Source organism: Sus scrofa, chromosome 12, assembly GCF_054392235.1.
Source record: "Sus scrofa isolate SSC_HxYL_T2T_F1_AM1 chromosome 12, Sscrofa_HxYL_maternal_Yorkshire_Landrace_v2.0, whole genome shotgun sequence".
Taxonomy (NCBI): domain Eukaryota; kingdom Metazoa; phylum Chordata; class Mammalia; order Artiodactyla; family Suidae; genus Sus; species Sus scrofa.
In genome coordinates this window covers 20912857-20938201 of record NC_139394.1, presented here as the reverse complement: position 1 = coordinate 20938201, position 25345 = coordinate 20912857, and the positions used below count along the sequence as shown (strand labels likewise).

General features: G+C 57.4%; 3 protein-coding genes across 38 annotated transcripts in view; all 3 read right to left on the bottom strand.

The window, feature by feature from the left end:
• LOC100622424 (zinc finger protein 385C) overlaps positions 1–4329 on the bottom strand; it is a 58733-nt gene extending 54404 nt beyond the window's left edge. For 3 of the 18 annotated variants that reach the window (XM_084984475.1, XM_084984480.1, XM_084984463.1), the window contains exons 1-2: positions 4270–4329; positions 3273–3336 (exon numbers count right to left, since the gene is read on the bottom strand). Coding sequence is in view for 9 of the 18 variants with exons in the window: in XM_084984461.1 (XP_084840587.1) it covers positions 3273–3645 (373 nt within the window). In the remaining 9 variants the exon portion in view is untranslated. Of the gene's footprint in view, positions 1–3272; positions 3710–3827; positions 4000–4269 lie in introns of those variants that run through there. The other 15 variants (XM_084984474.1, XM_084984482.1, XM_084984479.1 and 12 more) reach the window with 9 other exon arrangements.
• A 2257-nt stretch (positions 4330–6586) lies between these two features.
• On the bottom strand, positions 6587–15563 carry DHX58 (DExH-box helicase 58). Of its 9 annotated transcripts, none has more exons than XR_014820230.1 (13): positions 15267–15563; positions 14964–15132; positions 14554–14755; positions 13972–14162; positions 13146–13262; positions 12614–12740; positions 12270–12461; positions 11241–11503; positions 10593–10742; positions 10339–10500; positions 9054–9244; positions 7374–8649; positions 6587–7126 (listed from the first exon to the last, which is right to left on the bottom strand). XR_014820230.1 is itself a non-coding variant. In XM_084982753.1 (13 exons), exons 2-13 carry the CDS (start codon positions 15129–15131, stop codon positions 7195–7197), a joined length of 1926 nt encoding a protein of 641 aa, XP_084838879.1. In that variant the 5' UTR covers position 15132; positions 15267–15563; the 3' UTR covers positions 6587–7194.
• Positions 15564–15804: 241 nt separating this feature from the next.
• KAT2A (lysine acetyltransferase 2A) lies at positions 15805–24788 on the bottom strand. 11 transcript variants are annotated; one of them, XR_014821142.1, is made up of 18 exons: positions 24367–24745; positions 24104–24227; positions 23641–23786; positions 23442–23531; positions 22970–23151; positions 22696–22887; positions 21460–21566; positions 21156–21266; positions 20931–21070; positions 20638–20846; positions 19306–20401; positions 17876–18337; positions 17484–17627; positions 17117–17231; positions 16987–17023; positions 16833–16896; positions 16629–16713; positions 15805–16504 (listed from the first exon to the last, which is right to left on the bottom strand). XR_014821142.1 is itself a non-coding variant. In XM_005668830.4 (18 exons), exons 1-18 carry the CDS (start codon positions 24703–24705, stop codon positions 16311–16313), a joined length of 2517 nt encoding a protein of 838 aa, XP_005668887.1. In that variant the 5' UTR covers positions 24706–24788; the 3' UTR covers positions 15805–16310. The 11 variants fall into 11 exon arrangements, 4 of the variants coding, with proteins under 4 accessions (XP_005668887.1, XP_013836413.2, XP_013836414.2 ...); XR_014821143.1 differs by having other exon boundaries at positions 17876–18345; positions 19314–20401; XR_014821144.1 differs by having other exon boundaries at positions 17484–17687; positions 19995–20401.
• Positions 24789–25345: the final 557 nt, after the last annotated feature.

Below are 25345 nucleotides of genomic sequence, written 5' to 3'. Positions count from 1 at the left end.
GAAAAAGAGGAGTTCCCATTGTGGCTCAGTGGGTTAACAACCCGACTAGTATCCCTGAGGTTGCAGGTTCAACACCTGGCCCCAATCAGTGGGTTAAGAATCTGGTGTTGTCATGAGCTGTGATGTAGGTCACAGACGTGGCTCAGATCCTGCGTTGCTGCAGCTGTGGTGTAGGCTGGCAGCTGTGGCTCTGATTCGACCCCTAGCCTGGGAACATCCATATGCCATGGGTGTGGCCCTAAAATAGAAAAAAAAAAAAAAAAGGAAGAGAAAGACAAAGAAAAAGAGACTCAGAGGACAGGCAGAGAAGAGAGACAACAAGACAGGCATAGGAGCAGGGGAAGGGCCAGGCAGAGCACACAGGACACAGGGACAGACACACTTACAGGCAGAGAGAGGCTCCCAGAACTACACAGGGATCTGGAGACAGTCCCTGTGAGCCATGGGGGAGCAGAGGGGCTGAATGTCGAGCCTGGTGGGGTGTTCAGGGAGTCCCAGGAGAGCCTGCTGCCTCCTGTCCCCAGGGCTGTACCCTGCAGGCACCTGGCCCCTAGCCACCCCCAAGTAAGCCAAGCCCTGGCCACTGGAGCTGGCGGGTCACCCAAGGTGAATGAAAAGTCACGGATAGGGGAGAGCGTGTGAACCCGTGCTGAGGGCCAAGAGGTTGGCATAGCACGCGTGTCTGTGTGGGGCCGCCAGGGGTCCCCACTCCGGATTGTGCTTGAAGAGCTGATGAGGGGTGCGAGTGTGAGTTAGTGTTGGTGGGTGTGCTTGTCTGGGTGTGTGAGGGTCTGAGTGTGTGTCCCGTTCCAGCAAGCACTGCACAGCTCTAACGAGGCCAGGAAGGCGGGTTTGTTCCTCAAGCAGCCCCATCAGAATCCGGGAGGGAGTCAGAGAGGGCCACCAGAAGCCGTGCATCTCCTCCTCTGAACAGACGGCGTGTCCAGCTGCCCCAGGGCACTCAGCTATGGTCGAGACCAATGTGCCATTCGTTCCCGCCAGGGGTGACACCCACGGCCTGGCCATCTGGGCCCCGTACTCCTCCCCATCCAGAGCCCAAGATCCAGTCTTACAGGGGGACCCACATTATAGACCCCTGGCCCCTTACAGGCTATGGGCCCAGCTCCCTGTGAGAAGAGCAGGTAGAGAGATGGTGGGGTCCGGCCCTGATCTTCTTGCAGTCTGACTTCCATCCCTCTCGCTGCTGCAGCCCCACTGAGCTCCCTCCTTGCTCCTTAGGTCCACTGAGCACCCACACCCTCCCCACGCTCAGGAGATAAGCAGCCTCTCTCCCCCTCATCCCTTCCCTCTTAAGCATCACAGGACATTTTCTAAATGTCCCAATTTTGGCACGGAGAATGAGGTCAGCAGGCCCAAGGGGGGACTGCTTGTCAGTGACAGCTGACAGTCATTTCACCTTGAAACTCCTTCCTGGGCCAGGTGGGCGTATTCTAAGCCCCAGTTTACAGGGATGCTAGTATCCTGGGGGCCAGAGCCAGCAGGACGGGGATTCACCAAATAGTTTCAGTCCCGGACGATGCCAGGCCCACCCCTAACACCTGCAGAGCCTGGAGCAGGAGGAGGACAAACGAGAGCCCATCTACCCATGTCTAAATTTTTAAAAGTTATACATCAAGCTAATAAACTGGAGTTCCCTGGTGACCTAGTGGTTAAGGACTTGGCATTGTCAATTCTATGGAGCGGGTCCAGTTGCTGGCCTGGAAACTTCCATAAGCCATGAGCGAAGCCTAAAAAAAAAAAAACAAACCCAAATATGTTCTATTCTCCCACCTTGACAACCACACTTTCATAATTTACCTGGAAGACCAGCTTCCAGTTTAGATTTCTCTGACTCCTGAGCATTTTGCATAAGAAAAACTCTGTGTAGGGAGACAGCTCCACTCCCTCCCCAGCCCCAGCCAGCAGCCCCCCTTCCTACGGCCAGCTCCCTTCTGCACTGCAACAGACTTATATGCATGGAGGCAGATACCCAGCCTCCTCTCACATCCTGATTCCATCTCTATGCTCTGCAAACAGCATTCCTTAGCCGTCTTTCACTTGTCCCTCGGGTCTAGGGGTGCACACAGCAGAGGCATGATCTGCCCTGAGTCGAACAGGACCAGCCAAGAGGCTGGCGTGGGCTGGGAGCAAGCTGGTGACCTTCCAGGCAGGGACCTCAGGAGTCACAGGTGTGGCCACTGTGGTCCCAAAAGGGGATTCCTGGGCTCATTCCCTTGGCCCTGCTGGCGACTCCTCACCCACGGGGAGAGGGACAGCCAGACGAGGGCTAGAGCAGGGCCCTTGAAACAGCCAGCGAGGGCACGGGCACCCCCTCCCTGGCCCAGGTTTAAGGTTGCTCATTAGACCCAGCCTGCCCTGGCAGCCTCCAGAGCGAGGGCCAAGGACTGGAGGGCAGCTTAGACAATCCCCAAACAGGACTTTCAGTCACTTGCATTATTTATCTTCCTGGAAAAACTGAGAGCAGCTTGACCCCAAGTTGTGGATTTGTGGACATGGGGAGGGCAGGGAGGTGATGACGACAGGCTTTTTTTTTTTTTTTTTTTTTTTTCTTTTCTGTTCAGTCTCTAAACCAGTTGGTTCCCCTGAGGCCTAACCTTCCCCAAGTGGGCTCCTGCTCCTGGTGGTCCCTGCCCTGCTAGGACCCCTCTCCTCACCCTGGAGACAAAAACAGGGTGACTAAGAGAGAAGGCCGTGAGGGGCCCTGGGTGGCCCAGTGAGAGTCAGTGAAGATCCGGGACCAGAAGAGGCTGGGGTGGGGGTGGGGGAGTGGTGAAGGCCACTGCTGTCTCTGGCCAAGTTTAAAAAAGAACTTCCAACCCCACCCCTACTCCCCGCAGATCGGCTTTGCTGTCCCACACGCGAGGAGACACTTACACTTGTTGAGCCCTCACCAGGCGCCAGGCACCGTGCTAAGCGCTTGACGTGCATATTCTCATTTAATCCTTGCAGCCATCCTATGAGGTGGGTTCTATAATTATCCCCATTTTACAGGTGGGGAAGTGAACTCCGAGGTGAAGTAACTGGCCCAAGGTCACACAGCAGGTAGAGATGCTAGAACCCAAGTCTAGCTGACCCCCAACCCCCCAGTCTTTCCACTATAGCACGTTGCCTCCCAGAAGCAAGACGCTGGCACAGAAGCAGGCAGGATGAAGGTCAGATATGAGAAAGAACTTCCTGACAGTGATGATGTATGAGGAGGTGAGAGGAGACAATGGAATGGGGAAGCGAACAGACACAGGAAGCTGGCCCACCTGAGTTGGAACTTGGTCTGTCCGTTGGCTTGTGATGATCTCTAGAAGGTCTGTGGGGTCCTGGCTGGATCCAGATGGCAGTGTCCTGACCTGCCTCCATTCTACAACCCGGGGTCCTCTGCTTTACCCCAAAGTGGCAACAAGGCCCAAAGATGGACTTTCCTTTGTGACTCAGGGCTCTAAGCATCACATCTAAGCTGTCAGCCCAGGACCTCCTTTTCCAGGAAGCCTTCCTTGAGGTCCCAGGAGGCGGGACCCTTTTCCTACAGCCCAAATCCCTACACAGAGGGTGCAGATGGATCCTCCCCGTCCCCCACCTGCAATAAGACCCACTTCTGTGACCACTTCCCTCCCCCATCTGGCTCTGGGACATGGGCACAGAAAAGATCTAGTCAGTCTCCAGGCTTTCTGGGTTCCCCAGGCCATCCGGACCAGCCCCGGCTCCCTCATCCCCTTCACCCCCGCACATCTGTATCCAGGGTGTAAATAAATGATGCCGGTTTTCTGGCCCACCAGAGAACCCAGGCTCCAGCTAAGCTATGCAGTGGCTCTTACCTCATTTTCCCACAGAAGCCGCTTGGGTCACCCCATCGCCCCCGAAGGGAGGGGGTGGGTAGGATGCAGCACTGGATGAGGCACCGGGCACGCGGAGTCAATGAGGTTCCTTATCCGGAACCCCGCGGTCACCACCCCCGACCTGCTTTCCTCCAGAAAGCTGCGTGCCTAAGGCCCGGTTCTGTCCTTTCCCGTCCCTCGCAGCCCGCCCCGATATCAAGGGTAGCCAGCTGGACCCTCTAAACTTCTCCACAGAGTTTAGTCCCACCTGCTTGCTATCTGAGCCCAGCATCGGTGCGCAGAGCCAATAGGGGTGTCCTCACTGCCCCGTGGGGTGCCCCAGTTTTGAGACGAGGGGCCAGGACAGGTAGAAGGGGCTGCCTTGTGCTCCTGCGCTGCCCTCGAGGTTCTCCGCTTAGACCAGCCCGCGTCGCAGACTTACCTGCGGGGCAGAGACGAGCCCGCGGCGGCCACCTGCTCTCGCCGCGCTCGCGAGCACAGCGGCTTCGCGCTCGCCGGCGAGGGGGCGGGGCCCAGGGCGGGGGCGGGGCTTGAGGGAGCCGCCGCCGAGCCCCTCCCGGACTCTGGGCCTGGAGGGGCGGGCCGGCTTATTCAGGTGGGCAGAAACGGGGCGGTGGAAGTGGGGGGCAGCATCCGGGCCCCTGGGGAGGCTCTGGAGCTCTGGCTTTTCTGGGGGCTGGGAGTTAGGATGCCTGGGTTCTAAGGACCTCATGAAATGCCCTCCTTCAGGCAGCCTTGCCCAGGTGCCCTGGAAGACCCCTCGCTCGAAGAAGCAAGCCCAGAAACCCTCCTCCTCTGTGGGCCCCCTTCCATCTGCGCTCAAGAAAGCTCTCCTAGCCTGGCAAGGCGGGTGCAAAATAGGACACCCCCTTTAAAGTCAGGGTCTCCCATCCAAGGGCCAGCTGTGTAGGAGCTCAGGCCACTGAGGGGACCATTAGGTGCCCAGGTCATCTTTATCCTCAGTCCATCTCTCTCCCAGCAACGCAGCACACCACCGCCACCACCAACGCCAACTCAGGTCCCTCAGCTGTCACTGTTTAGCCCTGGAATGACTGGCGTCCAGACTCCGTGCGTCCAGCCACATTCAAGGCCATTGAGCTTAGCACCCCTGGGCCCCTGCCCCCCTCCCTCTGCCCCCAGTCGCTAATTTTATTGACCTGTAAAAAGCACGTTGCTGGCAGGGGAGATTACAACTGAGGGTGAAGTGGGGAGCAGATGGGCAGAAGTAGGGGCCCCGGGAGGTGGAGATGGCACAGAAGAGAGAAGAAGGGTGACTCCTGGAGCCAGAGCCAAGAAACACTGGAGATTAGCAGGAAGAGAGGCCCTGGGAGAAGGGGGTACAATCTCTGGGGGAATGGAGGCCAAAAAATCTGCTACTGGAATATCAGCCCTCAGACAAGAGCATACTGAAGAAAGATGCTGGAGTTCCAGTTGTGGCTCAGTGGTAACGAGCCTGACTAGGATCCATGAAGATGCGAGTTCGATCCCTGGCCTCACTCAGTGGGTTAAGGATCAAGGGTTGCTGTAAGCTGTGGTGTAGGTCAGATGTGGCTCAGATCCCGTATTGCTGTGGCTGTGGTGTAGGCCAGCAGCTGTAGCTCCGAGTGGACCCCTAGCCAGGGAACTTCCATATGCCACGAGTGCGACCCTCAAAAGACAGAGAGAAAAAAAAAAAAAAAAATGAAGGCGAAGAAAGATGCTGGGAGAAGGGAGCACGCATTATTTCCCACCTACCCTTAGGCAGGACCAGGGATGCAGCAGGAGGGAAGGAGGTTAGACGGCAGGAAGGACCGCCATCCTGCTCTCATATCTCTGCTCTAGCCCCCTCCCTTCCTCTTGAAGGTGACTCCTGCCTGCTGGGCCTCTTACTACAGAAATAGCCCTTTCCCTGAAGAACCAACCTAGATCTTGCCTTTCTTTTCCTTTCTTTCTTTCTTGTTAAAATGAGAACAGAAGATTTAGGCCTTTACAACTTCTCCCACCCTCATGCCCACTTAAGCTCTACCTGTCAAATCCTAGATCTCAGCCTCTCCCCAGCCCGGGGGAGATGACCCAGGGGTCAAGAGAGGATGGAGAGGGAGGCATTGGGGCTTGAGCCTATTATGGGGTGGAGGGGGCAGGAAGGCCCCACATTCTTGATGGCTCTCAAATTTAGACTTTTGATGCTCTCTTCAAATAAAGGTTACATGTTAGCCATAAAGAGGGGGTGTTAAAAAAAAATCCTTAACATTAGAAATACAGCACAGGAAGAGTTCCCACGGTGGCTCAGCAGAAACGAATCTGACTAGTATACATGAGAATGTGGGTTCAGTCCCTGGTCTTGCTCAGTGGGTTAAGGATCTGGGGTTGCCGTGAGCTGTGGTATAGGTCACAGACGTGGCATGGATCCCACATTGCTGTGGCTGTGGTGCAGGCAGGCAGCTGTAGCTCCGATTAGACCCCTAGCCTGGGAACTTTCATGTGCTGCATGTGTGGCCCTAAAAAAAAACCCCATATACATATATATATATATATATATATATATATATATATATATATATTTAAATACATATATAGCACAAACCAGATCAGTAGAGGGGAAAGGGGAGGGGGGAAGGATTACGATGGGAACAAGGACGTTTTGAGGGTGATGTGATGTTCATTATCTTGATTGTGGAAGAGCAGACATGTTAAACTTATCAAATCACACACTTGATGTCAATTATACCTCAACACATCTGTTTTTTAAATGCCACATGTTTTCTACACCAATTTTCCACTTCTTTATTTTTAATCTATAGGGAACCTCAAAAAACAGAAGTGCCCTTGGCAGGAAAGGAATGTCGAGGCCACAGGAACCTGGTGATTCCTGGCACCGTGTCCCGGTTCTCCAGCCGGTCCATATGAAGCTGCGTACATGTGAGGGGGGGCTGGGGACCAGCCATGGCTCTTTGGCTACTTTCTCAGTGTGTAAGCCAGCCTGGGGGCCTGGGGTTCCTCCGTAGCTGGTCAGCGCGCAGACTCCAGCTCAGGAGGCCGGGCTGGACCCAGGTGGCGGCCGCGGAGTCTCCCGCCCCCTGCAGGCTGAGCCGGGCACTGCAGGGACAAGGCGGTCAGTCCAGGGAGAGGTCGGTCAGGCTCTCGGTGCAATACTGCGTGTAATCGAAGTCAGGCACCGGGAAGGGCACGCAGGACCATTTCTTGACCTGGATCCGCCCGTTGGGCGTCTCCAGAAGCACACTGCGGACTTTGAGCACTGGCAGCTTCACGGACTTGTAGATTATCTGCATGCCCCAGCTCTGGAGGTGGGACAGAGATGGCGGAGTCTACACCTCTGTCCTCAGACGGGGCTTCTCGAAAGTTGGGGTCAGAGGAGGCTGGGCCCATGTCTCCCACCTCTGCAGAGAGCTATGTCCCCATCACACTCAGCTTCCTAAGACAGGGGAAGAGCTCCTCTTCTCAGACTGGGAGCTCCTGGGGCAGGGCTGTCTCTGCCACCCCAGTGAGGGCACCCTGAGAGCAAAGGGCCATGGCCCCCCCACTTACCTCCCCACAGTTCCTGCAGCGAATGACACCCCCGGGCCTCCAGTCCTTGAAGACTCTGTCAATGACCACAGGCTCCTGGGAGACGTTGTAGTAGATCCTGGAGAGGAATGGGCGTGGCCGCAGCCCTCAGGGACCCCCATCCCTTCCCCCCAGCCCCCGTCTCATGCCCTCTGCTTGTTCAGCCTCCTCCTTGGCCTTGAGTTGGGTCTTTCTGTTTGTCAAGAGACAGAGACTTCCCAGAGCCAAGAAATCCAGTCTTCATTATACTCTGTATGTGCCGCCTCTAAGGCGCCCCCTTCTGTCCAGGTTCAGGCTTTGGCACTACCCACCTGGATGATTTTTTTTCTTTTTTTTCTTTTTTTTGTCTTTTTGCCATTGCTAGCGCCGCTCCTGCAGCATATGGAGGTTCCCAGGCTAGGGGTCGAATCGGAGCTGTAGCCACCAGCCTACACCACAGCCACAGCAACGTGGGATCCGAGCCGCATCTGTGACCTACACCACAGCTCACAGCAATGCCGGATCCTTAACCCACTGAGTGAGGCCAGGGATCGAACCCGCAACCTTGCGGTTCCTAGTCAGATTCGTTAACCACTGAGCCATGACGGGAACTCCCTGCCTGGATGATTTCAACAGTCTCTCGAAGGTTCTCCCTGCCCCATCCTTCCTCCCATTCCATCCTTCCTCTCAAACTCACGTCATCCTTCCACCAACTGCCAGAGTGATCCTCTAAAAATGTACATCTCACCTTGGCATTCTCTTGCTCCAAACCCATCCAGGACTCCTCACTGCCTGCAGGATAAGGGCTAAACTTTCAGGGCCGACCTTCAAGGTCCTCCACAGGCTGGTCCGTGTTCCTTCGGAATCTCGTCTTTCACCATTGCTTCCGCTCGAGTCAACAGAATTACTCCTGCTGCCTTTCCCCTGCCTGTACTCACCTCACATTCCAACCCCACCCACCCTTCAAGTCCTAATTGAAATGAAAGAACCTGTGTGAAGCTCCTTGGCACAGTGGCCTGGCACACAGTTGGTGCCTAATAAATACTTAGTGAATGAACAGATGGAGCATGGGGGAATGTTACCCTCCAGAGGGCAGAAGATGAGGGGATGGCTCAGGGACAACTAGCCTCTCTCGATGTCTTCCAAGTAGGTAGGACCAGGGGGCCAGTCTGTGGGCCCTCAGCATTTGGCATCCTGAATTCCAGCTCTTGCTCGACCACACAGTGGCTGTGGGAGCTTGGACAAGTCACTTAGCCTCTCTGAGCCTCTGTTTCCTCATCTGTAAAATGGGGTGACAAGACCTGTCTAATCAGACTCTCATGAGAATGCACACTTGGTAGTTGTTCAAATGCTTTTTTTTTTGCATTTTAGGACCCTACCTGCAGCATATGGAAGTTCCCAAGCTAGGGGTTGTCAGAGCTACAGCTGCCAGCCACAGCCACAGCCACACGGGATCTAAGGTGTTTGCAACCTACACTGCAGCTCACGGCTCCTTAACCCACTGAGCAGGACCAGGGATCAAACCTGCATCCTCATGGATACGAGCTGGATTCGTTACCACTGAGCCACAACGGGAACTCCTTAACCTCCCAAACCCTCAACGCAGCATCTGGATGGGAGGGACTCTCCATCCCCCATCATGCCCCTCCCTCCCATCCTGACACCCCCTTCCACAGGTCTCACTTGAAGTTGGGGTTCACGTTGACATGGTGGGCACTCTCCACCTTCCGCAGGTCACTCCCGTAGCCCATGGCCACCATGCAGTTGATGCACAGGAGCTGCACTTGCTCTGCCAGGAACTTCTGCTGCCGACTCTTCTGCTGGGCTGCCCGGGCTGCCCGCTTAACCAAGGCTGCCCGCTGCAGCTCCTGGATCTGGAGTGGGAGGGGACACTGGGCATGGCTGGGGCCCTAGGGCCCTGACCCCAAGAATGCTCCCAGTGGGGCAAAGGGCTCCAAAGACCTCAGATCATTGGCAGCCAGAGGGGCCTTCCTCAACCACCCCTAGAGCTTTTAGGAGCAGCTCTGTGAAAAAAATATGTGGGTGGAAACAACGACGGGAGAGAGGCAAGATTCTTTTTCTTTTTTTTGGCCACACCCCCAGCAAGTGGAAGTTCTCGGGCCAAGAATCCAACCCACGCCACAGCAGTAACCAGAGGCACAGCAGTGACAGTGCCAGGTCATTAAGCCACTGAACCACGAGAGAACTCTGAGGCAACCTCTGTGGATGATTTCATGCAAAGTGGCTTCTTCTAATCTAACATGGGGCATCATTAACAATTAGGAAACAGGGGCTGGAATTCCCATTGTGGCGCAGCGGAAATGAATCTGACTAGGAACCATGAGGTTGCGGGTTTGATCCCTGGCTTTGCTCAGTGGCTTAAGGATCCGGCATCGCCGTGAGCTGTGCTGGAGGTCGCAGATGCAGCTCGGATCCCGAGTTGCTGTGGCTTTGGTGTAGGCCTGCGGCTACAGCTCCAATTAGACCCCTAGCGTGGGAACCTCCATATGCCACGGGAAGTGGCCCTAGAAAAGACAAAAAAAAAAAAAAAAAAAAGGAAACAGGACCATCTTGGACAGGGCTGGACAATAGTGATGCTGCCTTAGGGGAACTGATTTAAGTCCTGGTTCTGGGCTTATTTTGTGGATGTGTTTTTGTTTGTTTTCCCCCTGCCTGGTTCCAGAAGGGCTGTGAGGTGGCTCTCCCAGATACACAAAGTATTTGGTGATGAGGATAAATTCAAAGGCCTGGACAAAGCCTGTTCCCAAGGCATTTCGAACAGCCTCTGCCTTCCTTGGCGGCCCCTCCCCCAGCCTCTACCTTTCCATCTGTTCAACCTTCCCCAGGTGGGCCAGGAGAGCCACCAGAGGAAGGGGGACTGGGGAGTGTACATGTGTGCAGCCCAAGACCTGCCAGGCAGAGCATCCTCGGCCCCCTTCCCCACAGGGCACGCAGGCTGCCCACAGACCTTGGCCTGGTACTCGGCCTGGTCCATCGCCTGCACAGCAGCCACCGCCTGTTCCATCAGACTCTCCAGCGCCTCATTGGTCTGCTCCCGCCGCAGCTCCCGGCTGCCTTGGGCTGCCACAAACGAGTATACGCTTTGACTGGCCCGGGCCCGGCCCCTTGCCTGGGGAAGGAGAAAACAGAGGGGTGAGTGGTGGGGCTGGGGTCCACCCAGCATCCTTTGAGGGCTGTTTTGGGGAGGGATGCTTCGGCTACCTGGACCATGGAGATCTCATTGGTCAGGAGCCCATAGCGCACCACCACGTTGCACTGGGGGATGTCCAGCCCCTCCTCTGCCACGCTCGTGGCCACCAGGAGGTTCAAGGCACCAGTCCGGAACTTCTGGATCACTTCTTGCTGGTCCCTCTGGGGGTGGGGGAGGAGAAAGCGGGTGGGAGATGAGGGGGGTTCAGGCCTACCCTCCTGCCAGCCCAGCCCCTCCTGGTTCAGCCCTTTTACTCACAACCTTGGCCCCTTTCTCTAGGAATCCTGAGTCCCCATCTCTATCTCCAAGTACCCCCAAGACCTTGCTCACCTTCCCAGGTAACCCTCTAACCACTCTCTCCCTTAGGGACCCCTGAGCGTTCCTGCCCTCTACTCCAGGAGCTCTCAGGACCTATTCTCCACCCAGAAGGGACACCAGACCCCCGATTCCCCATTGGGGACATCATTTGTCTCTTTTCCTGCAGGTCCCCAAGCCTCGGTCTCTCTCCTCCCAGAGAGCCCCAGACTGGAGGAAGCTTCAGCACCGGGGACCTAAGGGACTCCTTTCTGCGCCAGCTCTCTGTGCTCTGCCTGGAGACAGTCCGTCCCCATCTCTGTGTCCCCTCCCTCATGCTCAGCTCCTTTTCCCAAAGCCCAGACCTGGGTCATCTGGGTCATCGGGGTGCTCTGGCTGCTGTTCCCAGCCCCAATCAACAGCTGGGCCCTGATGTCCACAGTCTGCAGGCTCGGCTGCTGCTGGAGCCACAGCAGGAGGGAGTGAGCGCTCTGGCGGGTTCGGGTGAAGATGATGCCCCGGGGGCTCTTGGGACCCTTGAACTGCTTCTGCAGGATTTCTTTCAGCACCTCCAGTTTCGGGTTCTCTGGGCCATCAGCTGCCAGGCGGGCCAGCTCATTCTTGTGATCTGCCGGAAAAGCCCCACAACTGAGGCGCAGGACTCAGTCCCGGAGGCGGGCAAGGCAGGGGGTGGGGGTGGGGGGATTACAGGAGCCCTGCGGGGGAGGGAGCTGAGGACACCTGCTCCTGCCCAATTCCCTGAACAGCACCAACAGCACCAAAAGCACATTTAAGGACTCCCTCTGCCCGCCCAGCCCGAAACCAGCCTTACATCCGGGGCCTACAGTGTAGAATCCTTTGCTCCTCCAGCAGCCCCCTTCAACCCAGTTTCCGGGATGGATCTTTTTTTGTTTTGTTTTGTTATTTTTAGGGCCAGACCCACACCTTACAGAGGTTCCCAGGCTAGGGGTCAGATCAGAGCTACAGCTGCCGGCCTACAACCAGAGCCACAGCAACGCCAGATCCGAGCTGCCTCTGTGGCCAAAACTAGAGCTCACGGCAATGCCAGATCCTTAACCCACTGAGCGAGGCCAGGGATCAAAGCCACAACCTCATGGTTCTTATTCGGATTCGTTTCCGCTGCGCCATGATAGGAACTCCTCCAATAAGATTTTTTAAAATAACATTTTTGTCTTTAAAAAAAATCACCTGATTTAGTTTTTTCATCCCTGCAAACCTTCACAAATGAGGGCATAATATCTTTTGTCATATCCACAACCTTGACCTTTGGTTAGAAAATTAGGGCTCGAGTACCCTCCTTGGCACCTTCCCCACCCACATTGGCACCTGTGCCCTGATTGGCCTCTGACTTCTAGGTCAGCTGCAAGCCTCACCATCAAACAGCGCCAGCAGCCAGCGCTCAGCCTGTAGGATCTGGGTCTTGGTGGCGCGCTCCCTGGTGTAGAAATCCCGCAGCGTGGCCAGGGCGTCCACCGCGCGGACTGTGTCGTGGATGAGCAGCGCATCGTTGTAGCGACGCAGGTGAAGCGCATACACCCTCCGCTCCTGGAGCCCCGCCTCAGCCGCTGCCGGAGGGCCGGATTGGCAGAGAATAGGTGGCCACGCCCCTCCAGGGCCCACTCCCACCTAGACCCCGCCCCTGAAAGACTCCACCCAGGCTGACCCAGCCTGGACCACCGCAGCCCCCTTGCCTTCCCCCAGGTCAGCCCCCTCTCACCAGCTTGGCTCAGCTCCACCACTTGCTGCTCGTATGTCTGAGTCCCAAAGTCCCGTCTCAACTCCGGCATCTCCAGATGGCGGTGGATTTTGTCCATGAGCTTCTTCAGCTTGGCCCCAAACGGGTCCTGGACCAGAAGGGAGAGGGTGTGAGGAGATCGCCATACACATCAGGAGAATGGGTACGCAGGGATGTCTAATCCCCATCCAGCCCTGTCACAGCAGACGCCAGGCAGGGTCCGTGCCACAGGAGAGGGCTTAGAGCAGACTCAGCACACAGTGCCCCAGCTTTATGGTTTGCGAAGCACTGTATGGTGTGCCTGGTGTTTTGACAGATGCCCATGGTGGCATCTGAGTCAAACCAAACAGCAGCCTTAGGGTATGGGCTGCATCTGCCCCATTTCACAGAAAACAGAGATGGAGGCTGAGACACAGGCAAATAACCTGAAGCCACAGGTGGAGTCAGAGCTCAACCCCAGGTGCCTTAACTTCACAGCGGACGCCACCCGCGCCATGCCCCCTTCCCCATGTACCTGGGCACGCTGGTGGCAGAGGTCGTACTGTTTGCAGGGCTGCCGGCTGTGCTCCTGCAGCTGGGAGCGGGAGTTCTGGGGTGACATGATGCGCCACGTATCCAGGTTGGCACAGAGCTGGGGCAACAAAGAGGGGTTCACTGGTATGGGGAGGGGGTCCTGTGGGGACAACAGGCAGTGCTTGGGGGCAGGATGGGTCCCACCTGAGGCAGGGCCCTTGTGAGTGAGGATTCATGCATTCACCAAAGAGCTACGGCCCACTCTCTCTGTGCCCAGTGCTACTCTAGTTACTGGGGCTACAGAGCATCTTACACTGGAGTTGGGGAGAGGGATGATAAACAGGTAAGAGAGTAACAGAATGAGAGAGTTGGGGTGGTGTTAACTAGCTCTGAAAAGAATAAAATTGGATGATGTGAAAGAGGGCAGCGCTGCGCAGGGAAGACACTGAAGAGGTGACTTTTCAGTTGTTCCCTGAATGACAAGAAAAGAGCTAAGGAGGTAAAGTGGAGGGTAAGGGCATTCGGGGCCAAAGAAAGGGCAGGTGCAAAGGTCCTGAGATGAGAACCAGTTGGATATGCTCAAGATACAGAGAGAAGGCGGGAGGAGCAGGAGGGAGGGAGGCAGGGGCTGGATCACATGGAACTTTATAAACCCGAAGAGTTGGGAGATCATTCTAAGCGCAACCAGAAGCCTTCTGAGGCTGGCGCTTAGGTGAAGAAGGAGCCCAAACCCTGGCTCAGGAGCCTGAGTAGGGCGGGTGGGCATGGGATAGGGCCAGGCAGGCCAGGGAGGTTTCTGGTGGCAGAGTTCCAGGGGCTGAGCTGACCTGCAGGATGTGGTCAATGGCGCCATCGAGTGTCGAGGCCCTGCCTGTGCCTGGGGAGGCTGTGAGCCCAAGCACCTGCGGCAGTGGCTTCGTCCTCTGGAATTTATGCTTCAGGTACTGGCTCAGGATGATGTTGTAGACGGTGTCTTTGTGTGTGTGGTGACACTCATCCACCACCAGCAGGGAGAAGACTGCAGGAAGGTGGGGGTGGGGGTGGGGTGGGGAGGTTATGACCCGTGTTTGCAAATCCCTTCCTCCCACAAGCTTTGTTTCATGTGGCCCCCAAACTCATGGGAGAATTCCTTCCTCCTTTCACTGCTTGCAGCTGGGCCCAGGGCCAGGCAGCGGCCATTTACCTCCATTTTACAGATTAGTAAACTGAGGCTCAGCTGGGGGAAAGGACTGGCCCAAGATCCTGCATTGTAGACGGGGGTTGGTTTTTAGAAGGTGTCTGCTGCGGTTTCGTGAGCGGGGATCCCTCGTCCCACGAGATGTCCCAAGGCTTTTACTAGAACAGGAGCCCTGGAGTGGGCAGGCAGGGACTTTGGGGGCACACCGTTGCCCGCGGCCCGCGGTCCTCACCGTTGAGCTCCACGTGCTCCTCCTCCTCCTCGCTGGTCAGCGCCTTCTGTAGCAGCTCAGCTGTGCAGATGAGCAGATCATGGCTCCGGGCCAGGTGGCCAAAGCCGGCTCGTGGCCCCATGTCCCCGCTCAGGGTGGTAATGGCCCAGCGTCTGTCCAGCATGCGGCTGAACTCCTCACAATGCTGGGTCACCAGGTGTACCTGGGGGTGGAGAATGAGATGGGGAGAGGAAGCTGGAGCAGGGCCAGGGGCAGGGAAGGCAGGGTGACCCCCAGGACATGGCTCTGGGCTGGAATGGGTGAAAAGACATGTGAGCTTGGAGACGGCCACAGCTGCTCTGGAGTTCTGGAAGATCCTGAGAGGCGCCTGAGGAGTTGAGACCCTGCTGGGGGGCGGGCAGGCCACTTACCCTGTTGACCAGCACAACCACCTTGGCTCCATCCACAGTCTCCAGATGCCTCTTGGCCACATAAGCAGCCGCCCTGGTCTTGCCAGCGCCCGTGGGCAGCCATATGATGATATTCCTGCCCTCCAGAGCGGGCATGATCACCTCCCACTGGTAGGGTCGCAGCTCCATTCTAGGAATGGCAGGGAGCTCAAGACCCCTGGACCCCTCCCAGCCCAGCCTCCCCTCAGCGCCTCTCCCCACTCCCTTTGCCCGGACTCCACCCCCGCCTGAGGGAGGAGAGGGCAGGGCCACGGAGGGACCTACCAGGAACCTTATCTGGGTAGGAGGGGAGGCAGAGGACTAAGGACCACACCTGCTCCCTCAGCGTCTCACTGGCCGCTCTGCGCTCTGCGGGCTTAGCCCAGATGCCGCTGGGCTTGCTGAGAAGGAAATGGAAACTGAAACTGAAGGGAGGAGCTAGCCCAGCAGAGATCAAACTAAGACTCTCCCTTCCCTGCCCCTCCGAAAAAAACTACGAGCTTCAGAAGCAGGGCAGACAGAAAGGCTGCTGCCAGCAAGATACCCTTTCTTCCCTCCCGGGTCCTGTTGGCCCCACCCCCTGGAGAGGGGTCTTCACCGCCCGGCCCCGCCCCGCCCCGCCCCGCCCCCGTGAGGGCCGCGGCTGTAACCGATCCCACCCACGTGACGATGCCTGGCCCAGCAGAAGCAAGCAGGGAGACGTGGGGGGCTACGGGCAGGTAGCCATCAGCCCAGGGGTGCGGGGACAGGCGTGAGCCATGCTGGCAGAACGGGCCCTGCCTGCTGAGGCTGGGGATTCCACTGATAAATAATCACACAGAGAAAAAAAAAAAAAGAACTTTATTGTTCCCTCCAAGGGATTAATGCCAAGAAATGAATGGTCCCCATGCCCCCACCCCAGGGGAAAAACAGATCAGTGCAGAATGACGCTCGGCCCCTCCAGTCCAGGTTGAACTTCCAACCCCTGAGGGCCCGTCACTCAAGCGAAAACTGGAAATCCTGCCCTTGAGGAAACAGTGACCTGGGCCAGGCCCGGGCTTCTAAGACGCCATAGCTTAGTGGGGAGACCCGGGCTGGGGGCCACCAGCCACTCTAGAGGGGCTGGGCTCCAGACCCAGAAACCCCTCCCCAAGGTCAGACACAAGGAAGGATGGGACAGAGCTGCAGGCGTGCGGTGCCCCAGGGCCCAGAAAGGCTGCAGGATCGCGGGGTGCAGGGCCCCCGCTGGAGTGTCTCACACCGAGGGGGACCTGGGTAGGGCCACCTCAGGCATCAGATCAGAGCCTGAGACGGAGACTTTACGGGTGGAGGCCACGGTCCAGAGTCAGGCTACTTGTCGATGAGCCCGCCCTCCTTGAGCTTGAAGTAGAAGAACTTCTCCAGGGCGCTGGCGCAGCGGCAGTACTCGCTGTCTGGGGGGTTGTACTCGCGGCAGTTGGCGATGACCCGCTGCAGGTCCGCCACGAAGAGCTTCCGCGTCACGTAGTACCGGCTGCGCAGCCTCTCCGTCATGGTCTTCAGGTCTGGGGCAGCAGGGGACAAGGGCGTGCCTTTCAGAGGCCACATGGCCCAGGACGGAAGGAGCCGGGACGATGCGGGGCGGCGCAGCGAAAAGGGGAGGAAGGGGTTGGACTGGAAGGTCCTCACCGATGGGGAAGCGGATGACCTCGTAGTAGTCTGGGGCCTCCGACTTCTTCACGGGCTCCATGAAGGGCCAGGCACTGGGGTGGGACTGCAAGGAGAGCCAAGCTGGGCCCGGGCCCACGGCGCCCACAACCAGCTGGTGACTGCCCCGCCCCCATCGCAAAGCCAGATATTGGCACAGGGACCCCCAAAAGGGGGTCTGCCCACCTTGATCTGAGCCAGCAGGTTTTTGAGGGTCGTGTAGAGCTGGTCCGGGTCCTTCAGCTCTTTCCTGGGGCGAGAGAGAGGCGAGAGGCGGAGTCTGAGGCTCCTGGTCCCTCCGCCCCCACTCCCTGCTCCTCTCCCTCCGCGCAGCACTCACCCTTTCTCCTTGCCCAGCGGCTTCCAGCCCGTCTCTCCTGCAAAGCAGGGGTGGGGAGAACGCCCCTAAGAATGCCTGTCCCCACCCCCAACAGTGCGCCCCCTCCCCCACCAAGACCCCCGCTGCTCACGAATGCCAGGGACGCTCTCCACAGGGATCTGCCTCACGCCCTCTTTGAAGCAGCTGAGCCCGGGGTAGACCTTCCGGATCTGGGCCTGTTTGCGTTCAATCAGCTTCTTGATGATCTGAGGGAAGGAAGAGTCTGAGGGGCCAACCCCAGCTCCGCAACCACCCTCTCGGGCCACAGTCAGGGCCCCACCACAGACTCCAACAGCCACTCCTCCTACGAGCAAGGATCGCTCCTGGGCCATCCCACTTCACACATGCACATGTGTATGTGCGGTACATGCCCATACCGGTGCTCACTCTCGCGTGCAGGTTCATGAAAAGCCCCATGGAGCGTGCACCTGTGTGAAAGCACGCACACGCGCACACACCTCCTTCTGCTTCTTGATGATGTGGGACAGCTCCGTGTAGGGGATCCGAGGGTTCAGCTCACACTCCATCAGCGTCGCGCCCTCATAGTCCTTGATGTAACCCAGGTAGCGGCTCTTGGGCACCTTGATGTCCTTGGAGAAGCCCTGGAAGGTGGCGAGTTCCCACCGATGCATCAGCAAGGCTTTTCCAACCTGAATCTGCACCTGGGAAGTTTCCCTTGAGAACCCTGCTCCTTCCCGGGGCAGCAGCCAGGGAGGAGAGGCGTGAAGGACAGCTCCGCAGGTGCTGGATGGAGCAGGGGACCCAAGGGACCCCAGTCCACCCACACCAGGGGGCTAGACAGAATGACCCGTCCCCAGGCAGTGGGCACTCGGGGTGAGGCGAGGGTCACCTGCTTTTTGAAGTAGCCAATGGCATACTCGTCGGCGTAGGTGAGGAAGTAGAGGATGTTGTGTTTGATGTGATACTCCTTCAGGTGATTCATCAGGTGAGTCCCATAGCCCTGCGGGGGAGGGAAGCAGGGCTGACAGGGGAGGGGAACAGGGCTGGCGGGGAGGGGGCAGGCCTGCAGCTAGAGACAGGAGGCAGCAGACAGGTTCTTACAGACCTGTTCTCAAGTTAACCCATGAAAGAGCTAAAACACTGAAATTCAGTGGAGCTCCCATCGTGGCGCAGCAGAAACGAATCTGACTAGGAACCATGAGGTTGCGGGTTTTGATCCCTGGCCCTGCTCAGTGAGTTCAGGATCGAGGGTTGCTCTGAGCTGTGGTGTAGGTCACGGATGTGGCTCAGATCCCATATTGCTATGGCTGTGCCATAGGCCGGCGGCTGCAGCTTGGATTAGACCCCTAGCCTGGGAACCTCCATATGCTGAGGGATCAGCCCTAAAAAAGACAATAAGCCAAAAAAAAAAAAAAAAAAAAATCCAAAAAACCCCCTGAAACTCAGCTGTTAGGAAATGTGCCCAAGTCAGGTGACTGGTCACGGGAGGGAGGGCCAGGAGCCAAACCAGGAAGCTGTGGTCCACAGACCACTAGTTCTCAGTCCCTGGGCCTTGGAACTGGGTGGGGGGAGGGGGAACTCCACTCATCGCAGCATCTGAACCCCCAGAGACAGTGACTTCTGCACACATCAGGATCAAGGAGGCACCATGCAGACCTGTTCAGATCTGTAAAACTGGACAACTAGGGATCCTACTAGGGGGTCTGTTGTAACAATAAAGGACAGAAACCAGAATTATCACCCACCCAGCTCAGGACTGTTGTAAAACTTATTAACTCCGCAATGTCAAGTAAAAGTTCTTCTGATGAAGGACATACAGATCCACTCAAAAGTGTTGCTGTAGGAGTTCCCATCATGGTTCAGAGGTTAACGAACCCAACTAGCATCCATGAGGACGGTTCGATCCCTGGCCTCGCTCAGTAAAGGATTTAGCATTGCCGTGAGCTGTGGTGAAAGTTGAAGACTTGGCTTGGATCCTGCATTGCTGCGACTGTGGTGTAGGCCGGCGGCTACAGCTCTGACTGGACCCCTAGCCTGGGAACCTCCATGTGCCATGGGTGCAGCCCCAAAAAAGACAAAAGACAAAAAAAAAAGTGTTACTATAATCTGAAGAGGAGTTCCTGTCGTGGCTCAGTGGTTAATGAATCTGACTAGGAACCATGAGGTTGCAGGTTCGATCCCTGATCCCTGCCCTTGCTCAGTGGGTTAAGGATCCGGCGTTGCCATGAGCTGTGGTATAGGTCACAGACTCAGCTCAGATCCTGTGTTGCTGCAGCTGTGGTGTAGGCCGGTGGGTACAGCTCCGATTTGACCCCTAGCCTGAGAACCTCCATATGTCGTGGGAGTGGCCCGAGAAAAGGCAAAAAAAAATAATAATAAATTAAATAAATCCGAAGAGTTCTTATCACAAAGAAAGAATATTTTTTCTATTCCTTTAATTTTGTATCTATATGAGATGATGGACGTTCACTAAACTTACTGTGGTAATCATTTCAAAACGCATATGACTCAAATCACCATGCTGCACACCCTAAACTCACACAGTCCTATGGGTCAGTTTTACCTCAAAAATACTATGAGGGGAGTTCCCGTCGTGGCGCAGTGGTTAACGAATCCGACTAGAAACCATGAGGTTGCAGGTTCGGTCCCTGCCCTTGTTCAGTGGGTTAACGATCCGGCGTTGCCGTGAGCTGTGGCGTAGGTCGCAGACGCGGCTCGGATCCTGCGTTGCTGTGGTTCTGGCGTAGGCGGGTGGCTACAGCTCCGATTCAACCCCTAGCCTGGGAACCTCCATATGCTGCGGGAGCAGCCCAAGAAATAGCAACAACAACAACAACAACAACAAAATACTATGAGGGAGTTCCCGATGTGGCTCAGTGGGTTAAGAAACAGGTTAGGATCCATGAGGATGAGGGTTTGAACCCTGGCCTCGCTCATTGGGTTAAGGATCTGGCATTGGCACAAGCTGCAGTGTAGGCCGGCAGCTGTAGCTCTGTCCAGCCCCTAGCCTGGGAACTTCTGTATGTCGCAGGTGTGGCCCTAAAAAAAAAAAAAGAAAAGAAAAGAAAAAAGAAAGGAAAAAAAAAACCCAACTAGAAGGAAACAGAAGTGTAACTGATTCTTGGGCTCCATTTGTCAACGGGTGTTTCCTTGATTCCGTCATCAACCACAACTGCCACCTTGTGGGAGGGTGAGGAACTGCCTGGCCATTAAAGGAGGGTGGGATGACGGGATCCAGATGCAGAAGCAGGTGGTGGGATGGAGCTGGGGCCAGGGGCATGGACTCACCTTGACCTGCTCATTTGAGGTGACAGCACAGAAGACAATCTCCGTGAAGCCCTGGGTGGGAAACATGCGGAAGCAGATCCCACCAATGACTCGCCCGTCCTTGATCAAGGCCAGAGTCTTGTGCTTCCTGAAGGGAGAGGTGTCAGGTCACAGGCCCTACCTGACCCCAGATACTCCCCAGGACCCCGCAGCTCTGGAGGCCTGAGCTATACTCAGTGCTGGGAACTAAGGAGCAAAACGTGCCCAGGGTTGGAGAGAGGAGTGTGTGTGTGTCTGCGCGCGTGCGTGCATGCACGAGTGCAGTGGAGAAGCCTAAGCGGAGGTGCCTGGGCATGGCAGCGCTGGGCTCTCCTGGGGACGTACGGGTCAAAGACGAGGCGGGCGATATACTCCTTGGGCATGCGCGGCAGCTGGTGCGAGAAGACATTCTGCAGCCCCACCAGCCACAGCAACACCCGCCGGTTGGCCTTGGGCGTGAGCGAGTTGCCGATGACGTGGAACTCGATGATGCCACGGCGCTCCTCCAGGCGGGCCGTCTCGTCCCGGGCTGCATTGGCCGACAGCAGGCTCGTCTGGGCGCCAGAGGAGGGGCGGTAAGCAGGGGGCTCAGGTGGCGAGGCCCCCTCCCCGACCGGTCAGGAAGCCAGGCGGCCCACCTCGGGCCCCAGCATGGCAGCAGGATCCGTGATAGTGAGCATGACCTCGTTGACCAGCTCCATGGGGATGTCGCCCATCACACGGAGCCGCTTGGCATCCTCCAGGGTCAGGTTCTCGGGGAGCTTCCTCTTCTCGCCTGCTGAGGAGGTTGACAAGGTCTCCCGGGGAGAGCAGAAGTTGGGGGAGGGGGGGACGAGGACGGAGGTCAGGGGTCAAGTACCCACCTGGCATGGGCTCGGCTCCTGCGGAGTCCAGGCTCAAGGAGCTGTTGCCACCCCCACCCATGGTGGGGCTGAAGATGGGGGCGCTGGGAACAACCGCGGCACTGACTGTAGCTGAGACACGAAAAAACCAGAGGATGGAGAGCGAAGGCGCTGGCGCATCTTGCAAAGGGAGGTGGACTCTCCCACCCACGGCCGAGCCCTCCCGTGCTTCCCCACTGCCGCCACGCACAGCCCCTCCTCCACAGAGGCGGGGAGGGCCAAGCCGAGAGCCTGCGGAGCCCGGCCGGCCGCACACGGCACATACCCGGCCGGGGCACCATCTGGGTTCCCTCCGAGGGCGGCATGGTGAAGCCCGACTCCCAGATCGGAGAGTTTGCCCCGTAGATCTCCTCCTCCAGCATGGACAGGAATCTGGCGGGGGAGAGGCACAGTCTGTCCCACAGCTCCATCCTCCAACCAAGGGAGCAGCCTGGGACAGACACTGGAGGGACTGGAGGCTGCCCTCAGGGAACTGGCGCCTAAGAACAGAGACGGCCTCTGCCTTCAGATGAGGAGGCACAGCCCCCTGCAATTTCTGGGAGCCCCTCACTGAAGGGAGGGCAACAGGATGATCCAGACCAGAAAGCAGAGGCCCCGTATGCCCCGGTACACCTCCCAGGGAGATGGGGTCTGAACCGATGCCACCCTGTGCTGTGTGGCCTGGCAGGGCACCCAGTCACTCCGGGCCGCAGTATCAAAGTGTGATTCCACATCTCCTGCCCCTTGTCACTCCTGCCTGGTGGCAGGAGGAGCACAGGAGGGCCTGGATTAGTCGGGAAAGGCTTCTTGAACTGGGTAGCTGCGAGCCAGGTTTAAAATGAAAGGAAGGGAGTTCCTGCCGTGGCTCAGTGGTTAATGAACCCGACTAGTACCCATGAGGACACAGGTTCAATCCCTGGCCCCGCTCAGTGGATTAAGGATCCAGTGTTGCCGTGAGCTGTGGTGCAGGTCGCAGACGCGGCTGGGATCTAGCGTTGCTGTGGCCATGGTGTAGGCCAGTAGCTGCAGACCCCTAGCCTGGGAATTTCCATGTGCCTTGGGTTCGGCCCTAAAAAGACAAAAATAAATACATGAGATCAAGTAAGATAGAATAAAATGAAGGGAAGGTGTGGCAGAAGAGTAAATCTCCCAGGAAGGACTAGTGCAGGGTGGAAGTCGGTTTCACAGGTGTAAGTTCTGGTTTCTTAGAGTGCTGTGGTGAGGATTCTGAGCTGCATCCATGCCCCATGGGAAACAATTAGTCACGTCCATCGGGAGGTGGGTGGGGACAGTATCAGCACCTGGGCCATGCACCTGCCATCCCCAGACCAAGACGTGAAAGGGGAAATAGCTAGCGAGTGGCATCTGGGCCGTGGGTAAGTCGTCAGCCAGAGGCCCAGATCCCAGAAGGCTCATGGAGAGAAAAGAGAGACCAACCCAGGAAGTCTTCCTGGAAAAAGCGGGGGCCACAGGGAGGATGCGAACACGGTGCAAGATCCTGATAGGCCAGAACAAACCTTACTTGGGGAAGTGGGTGAGGATGAGGGTCCTCTTCTCAGGCACCAGCTTGTCCTTCTCCACCCGGAACTTCTCCAGCAGCTGTCGCCGGGTGACGGTGAAGATGGAGCGGAGAAGGCTTCGCCCAAAGACGTGAGTGGTCTCGTACCGGGGGAGGCTGTCGCAGCTCTGGGGCACATGGCAGTAACAGAGCCATCTGTGGTGGTGGTGGGGAGTGGGTTGCTGAGTGAGAGCAGACACCTACAAGCCTCCCCTGCGCCGTCCCTGGCTGGACCTACCTGGTATAATTGACCTTGTAGGTAGCCACGTCCTCGGCCTGAGACCTCTGCCGGAATTGGGCGGGCGTCTCAAGCTTCCAGTAGTTAAGGCAGAGCAGGAACATCTTCGAGAGCTCAAACATCGTCTGCCGCTCCCGGGGAGCCAGGTGACTAAACTTGTACTGCACAAAGTTCAGCACACCCTGAGGAGGTGGGGGCGAGCGGGGGACAAAACAGGGGAGGAGGCGTGAGCCACTGGCAGGGACTTCTGATCCAGAAGTAGGGGGGTGCTTCCTGAGGGCAGAGCGCAAGGCTCTCTGGGGCTCCGGCTCTGGAGGGCCTTCTCTGAGAAATCACACCTCCTCCCACCTTCACACCCACCCTGAAGTTAGCGCAAGGCCTCTTCCTTTCTCTGAACCTGTCCCCTGTCCCCAGCTTGGCTCCCCACTCCTCCATTATACCTCCAACCATCTTACCACCTTCCTTGTCCCACCTGCTCGATATTAGGCTTCTCAAAAGGGGGGCTGCCCAGGGATCCCTCCACCACGGGCCGGGTCATCTGCAGGATGCACTTCCGCAGGAGCTGGAGGAAGAGGAAGAGGGAGGAGTAGAAGTCAGCGGAGCACAGAAAGGCAGACCCCCCCCACCCTCCCTCCTCTGCCCACTCACACTCTTCCTTCAAGTAAGCTCACCTTGAAGAGGTAGAAATAGACCTGCTTGGTGTCCGTGTCCTCCTCCTTATGAACAGACATGAACAGATTCTCCACATCTACCACCATCCCCAGCAGCCGGTTAATCTCATCCTCTGACACATTCTCCAGGTGGGACACGTGGTCAGCTGTAAGGACAAGTGGTGGTTGTGGAAAACTGATAGAAGGGATCGACAGGGCTTCCTGCTCCTCTTCACCACCAGCCAAGACGCATCCTCAGTCCCTCCGACCAGGGTGACCGGCAATGAGACTGCGGGCTCCTGTGTCAGCCCTGGGTGGTCTCTCTTCTGGACTGAGAGATCTCCTTTCTCCTCCCAACCCAATGCCTCCTCAGGAAGCATCTCGGATCTCTCAAAGATGAAGTTGTGTGGCACTTAAGTCATCCTGTCCAAACAGGACCCAAGACCTCCACTCCCCCACCCCAGTTCCAAGGGTACTGCCTTACCCAAGGGGTGCTCACAGCTACGGCACAGCTCACTCAGGTTGGCAGCTGGCTGCTGCAGGTCCATGCGGGGTGCAGTGGGGGGCTTGGGGTTTTTCCAGCCATTGCACTTGCAGGTTTCATTGGCCTGGAGACAGAAGGATCCGTCAATAACCCTGTAACCCCGGGACGAGAAGCGCTCCCCAATCAGAGCTTTGCCCCCTTGCCCACCCGAGCCCTGGGATGCCCCAAGCCCCGCCCCCTCTCGCCCCAGGCCCCGCCCCCACCTTGCAAGCCGAGAAGACCCCTAGCTTCTCAAGCTTCTTGGCGCGCGGCAGCCCCCGGACTTGCGCTTTCCTCTGGCTGGCGCGCTGCTGCTGGCTCAGGCCAGGGCGAGCCGGATCACCCCCGCTCCCGGTACCCCCACTTCCTACCCCGGGCCCCCCAGTCCCTGTGCTCCCGGCTGGGGCTGCAGCTGGGGCGGGGGCTGGTGCCGGAGTGGGAGCCGGAGTCGGGGCCGAAGCAGGGCTGAGAGCAGGAGTCGGAGTTGGGGCGGGGGCTGGGGACTGAAGGGGACGCGGCTGAGCGGCTGGGGCCGGGGTCGAGGCCTGGGAAGGTTCCGCCATGGCCTCCCCCGCTGCGAAGCGCGGCGCGGCGCGGCGCTCCCAGCCCTAGGGCCGCATGGGCAACCGGCGTTCGGTGCGCAGGCGTCGCTACCTTGGAGCATGATGGGAGTTGTAGTCTTTTCACAGCCGCTCTTCGCCTCCAGCTTCCAGACTTTTCTGTCCTCTTTCTTAAATCCGGGACAGCCAAGTGAGGCCCTACCTAGCACCCCAGATGGACTCCTCTAAACTTGTAATCTCTACGGAAGGCTTCCAAGATAGTCTAGATTGCTGTCCTGGTGGGAACAGGGAGAAGCATCCCACAAAGCAGGCTTCTCCGGGGTCTCGCCTCCCAAGCCCGGGAGAGAAGGTGTAGACCTGGAGGGCCTAGAGTCGCTTCGGCTTCTTGCCTCGCTCCCTCCCGTCCCCACACTGACCCTGTCCCGCGTACCTCCGGACGCGGACCTGCAGCTGGGGTGGCGATTAAATAGCAACAATACTATTTCTTGACCTGTGGAGGGGTTACACGAGTGTGTGTTCTCTTTGTGCATTTTTCTGTTTTACTTCAACAAAAAAAGGCTTATCATAAAAGCACTGAGGGCCAGAATAATGGCTGTGGCCCCTCAAAAAACTGCAGAGGTGGGGATGAGGTAGAGGCAGAGGA

What these genes read in the sequence shown, in the direction of transcription:
- DHX58 (XM_005668814.4), bottom strand. Translation starts at nt 15,131, where the DNA reads ATGGAGCTGCGACCCTACCAGTGGGAGGTGATCATGCCCGCTCTGGAG. An exon ending in TCTGCCACCAGCGTGCCCAG is followed by an intron (nt 12,741 to 13,145) that starts GTACATGGGGAA and finishes CTTCTGGTCCAG; the next exon opens with GACCCGTTTGGGGCCAAGCT. An exon ending in GCTGCTGGCGCTGTTTGATG is followed by an intron (nt 11,504 to 12,269) that starts GTGAGGCTTGCA and finishes CTTTTCCGGCAG; the next exon opens with ATCACAAGAATGAGCTGGCC.
- KAT2A (XM_013980959.3), bottom strand. Translation starts at nt 24,705, where the DNA reads ATGGCGGAACCTTCCCAGGCCTCGACCCCGGCCCCAGCCGCTCAGCCG. An exon ending in ATCCTCACCCACTTCCCCAA is followed by an intron (nt 21,567 to 22,695) that starts GTAAGGTTTGTT and finishes CTCCCCCGCCAG; the next exon opens with ATTCCTGTCCATGCTGGAGG. An exon ending in AGGAGCCGAGCCCATGCCAG is followed by an intron (nt 21,071 to 21,155) that starts GTGGGTACTTGA and finishes CAACCTCCTCAG; the next exon opens with CAGGCGAGAAGAGGAAGCTC.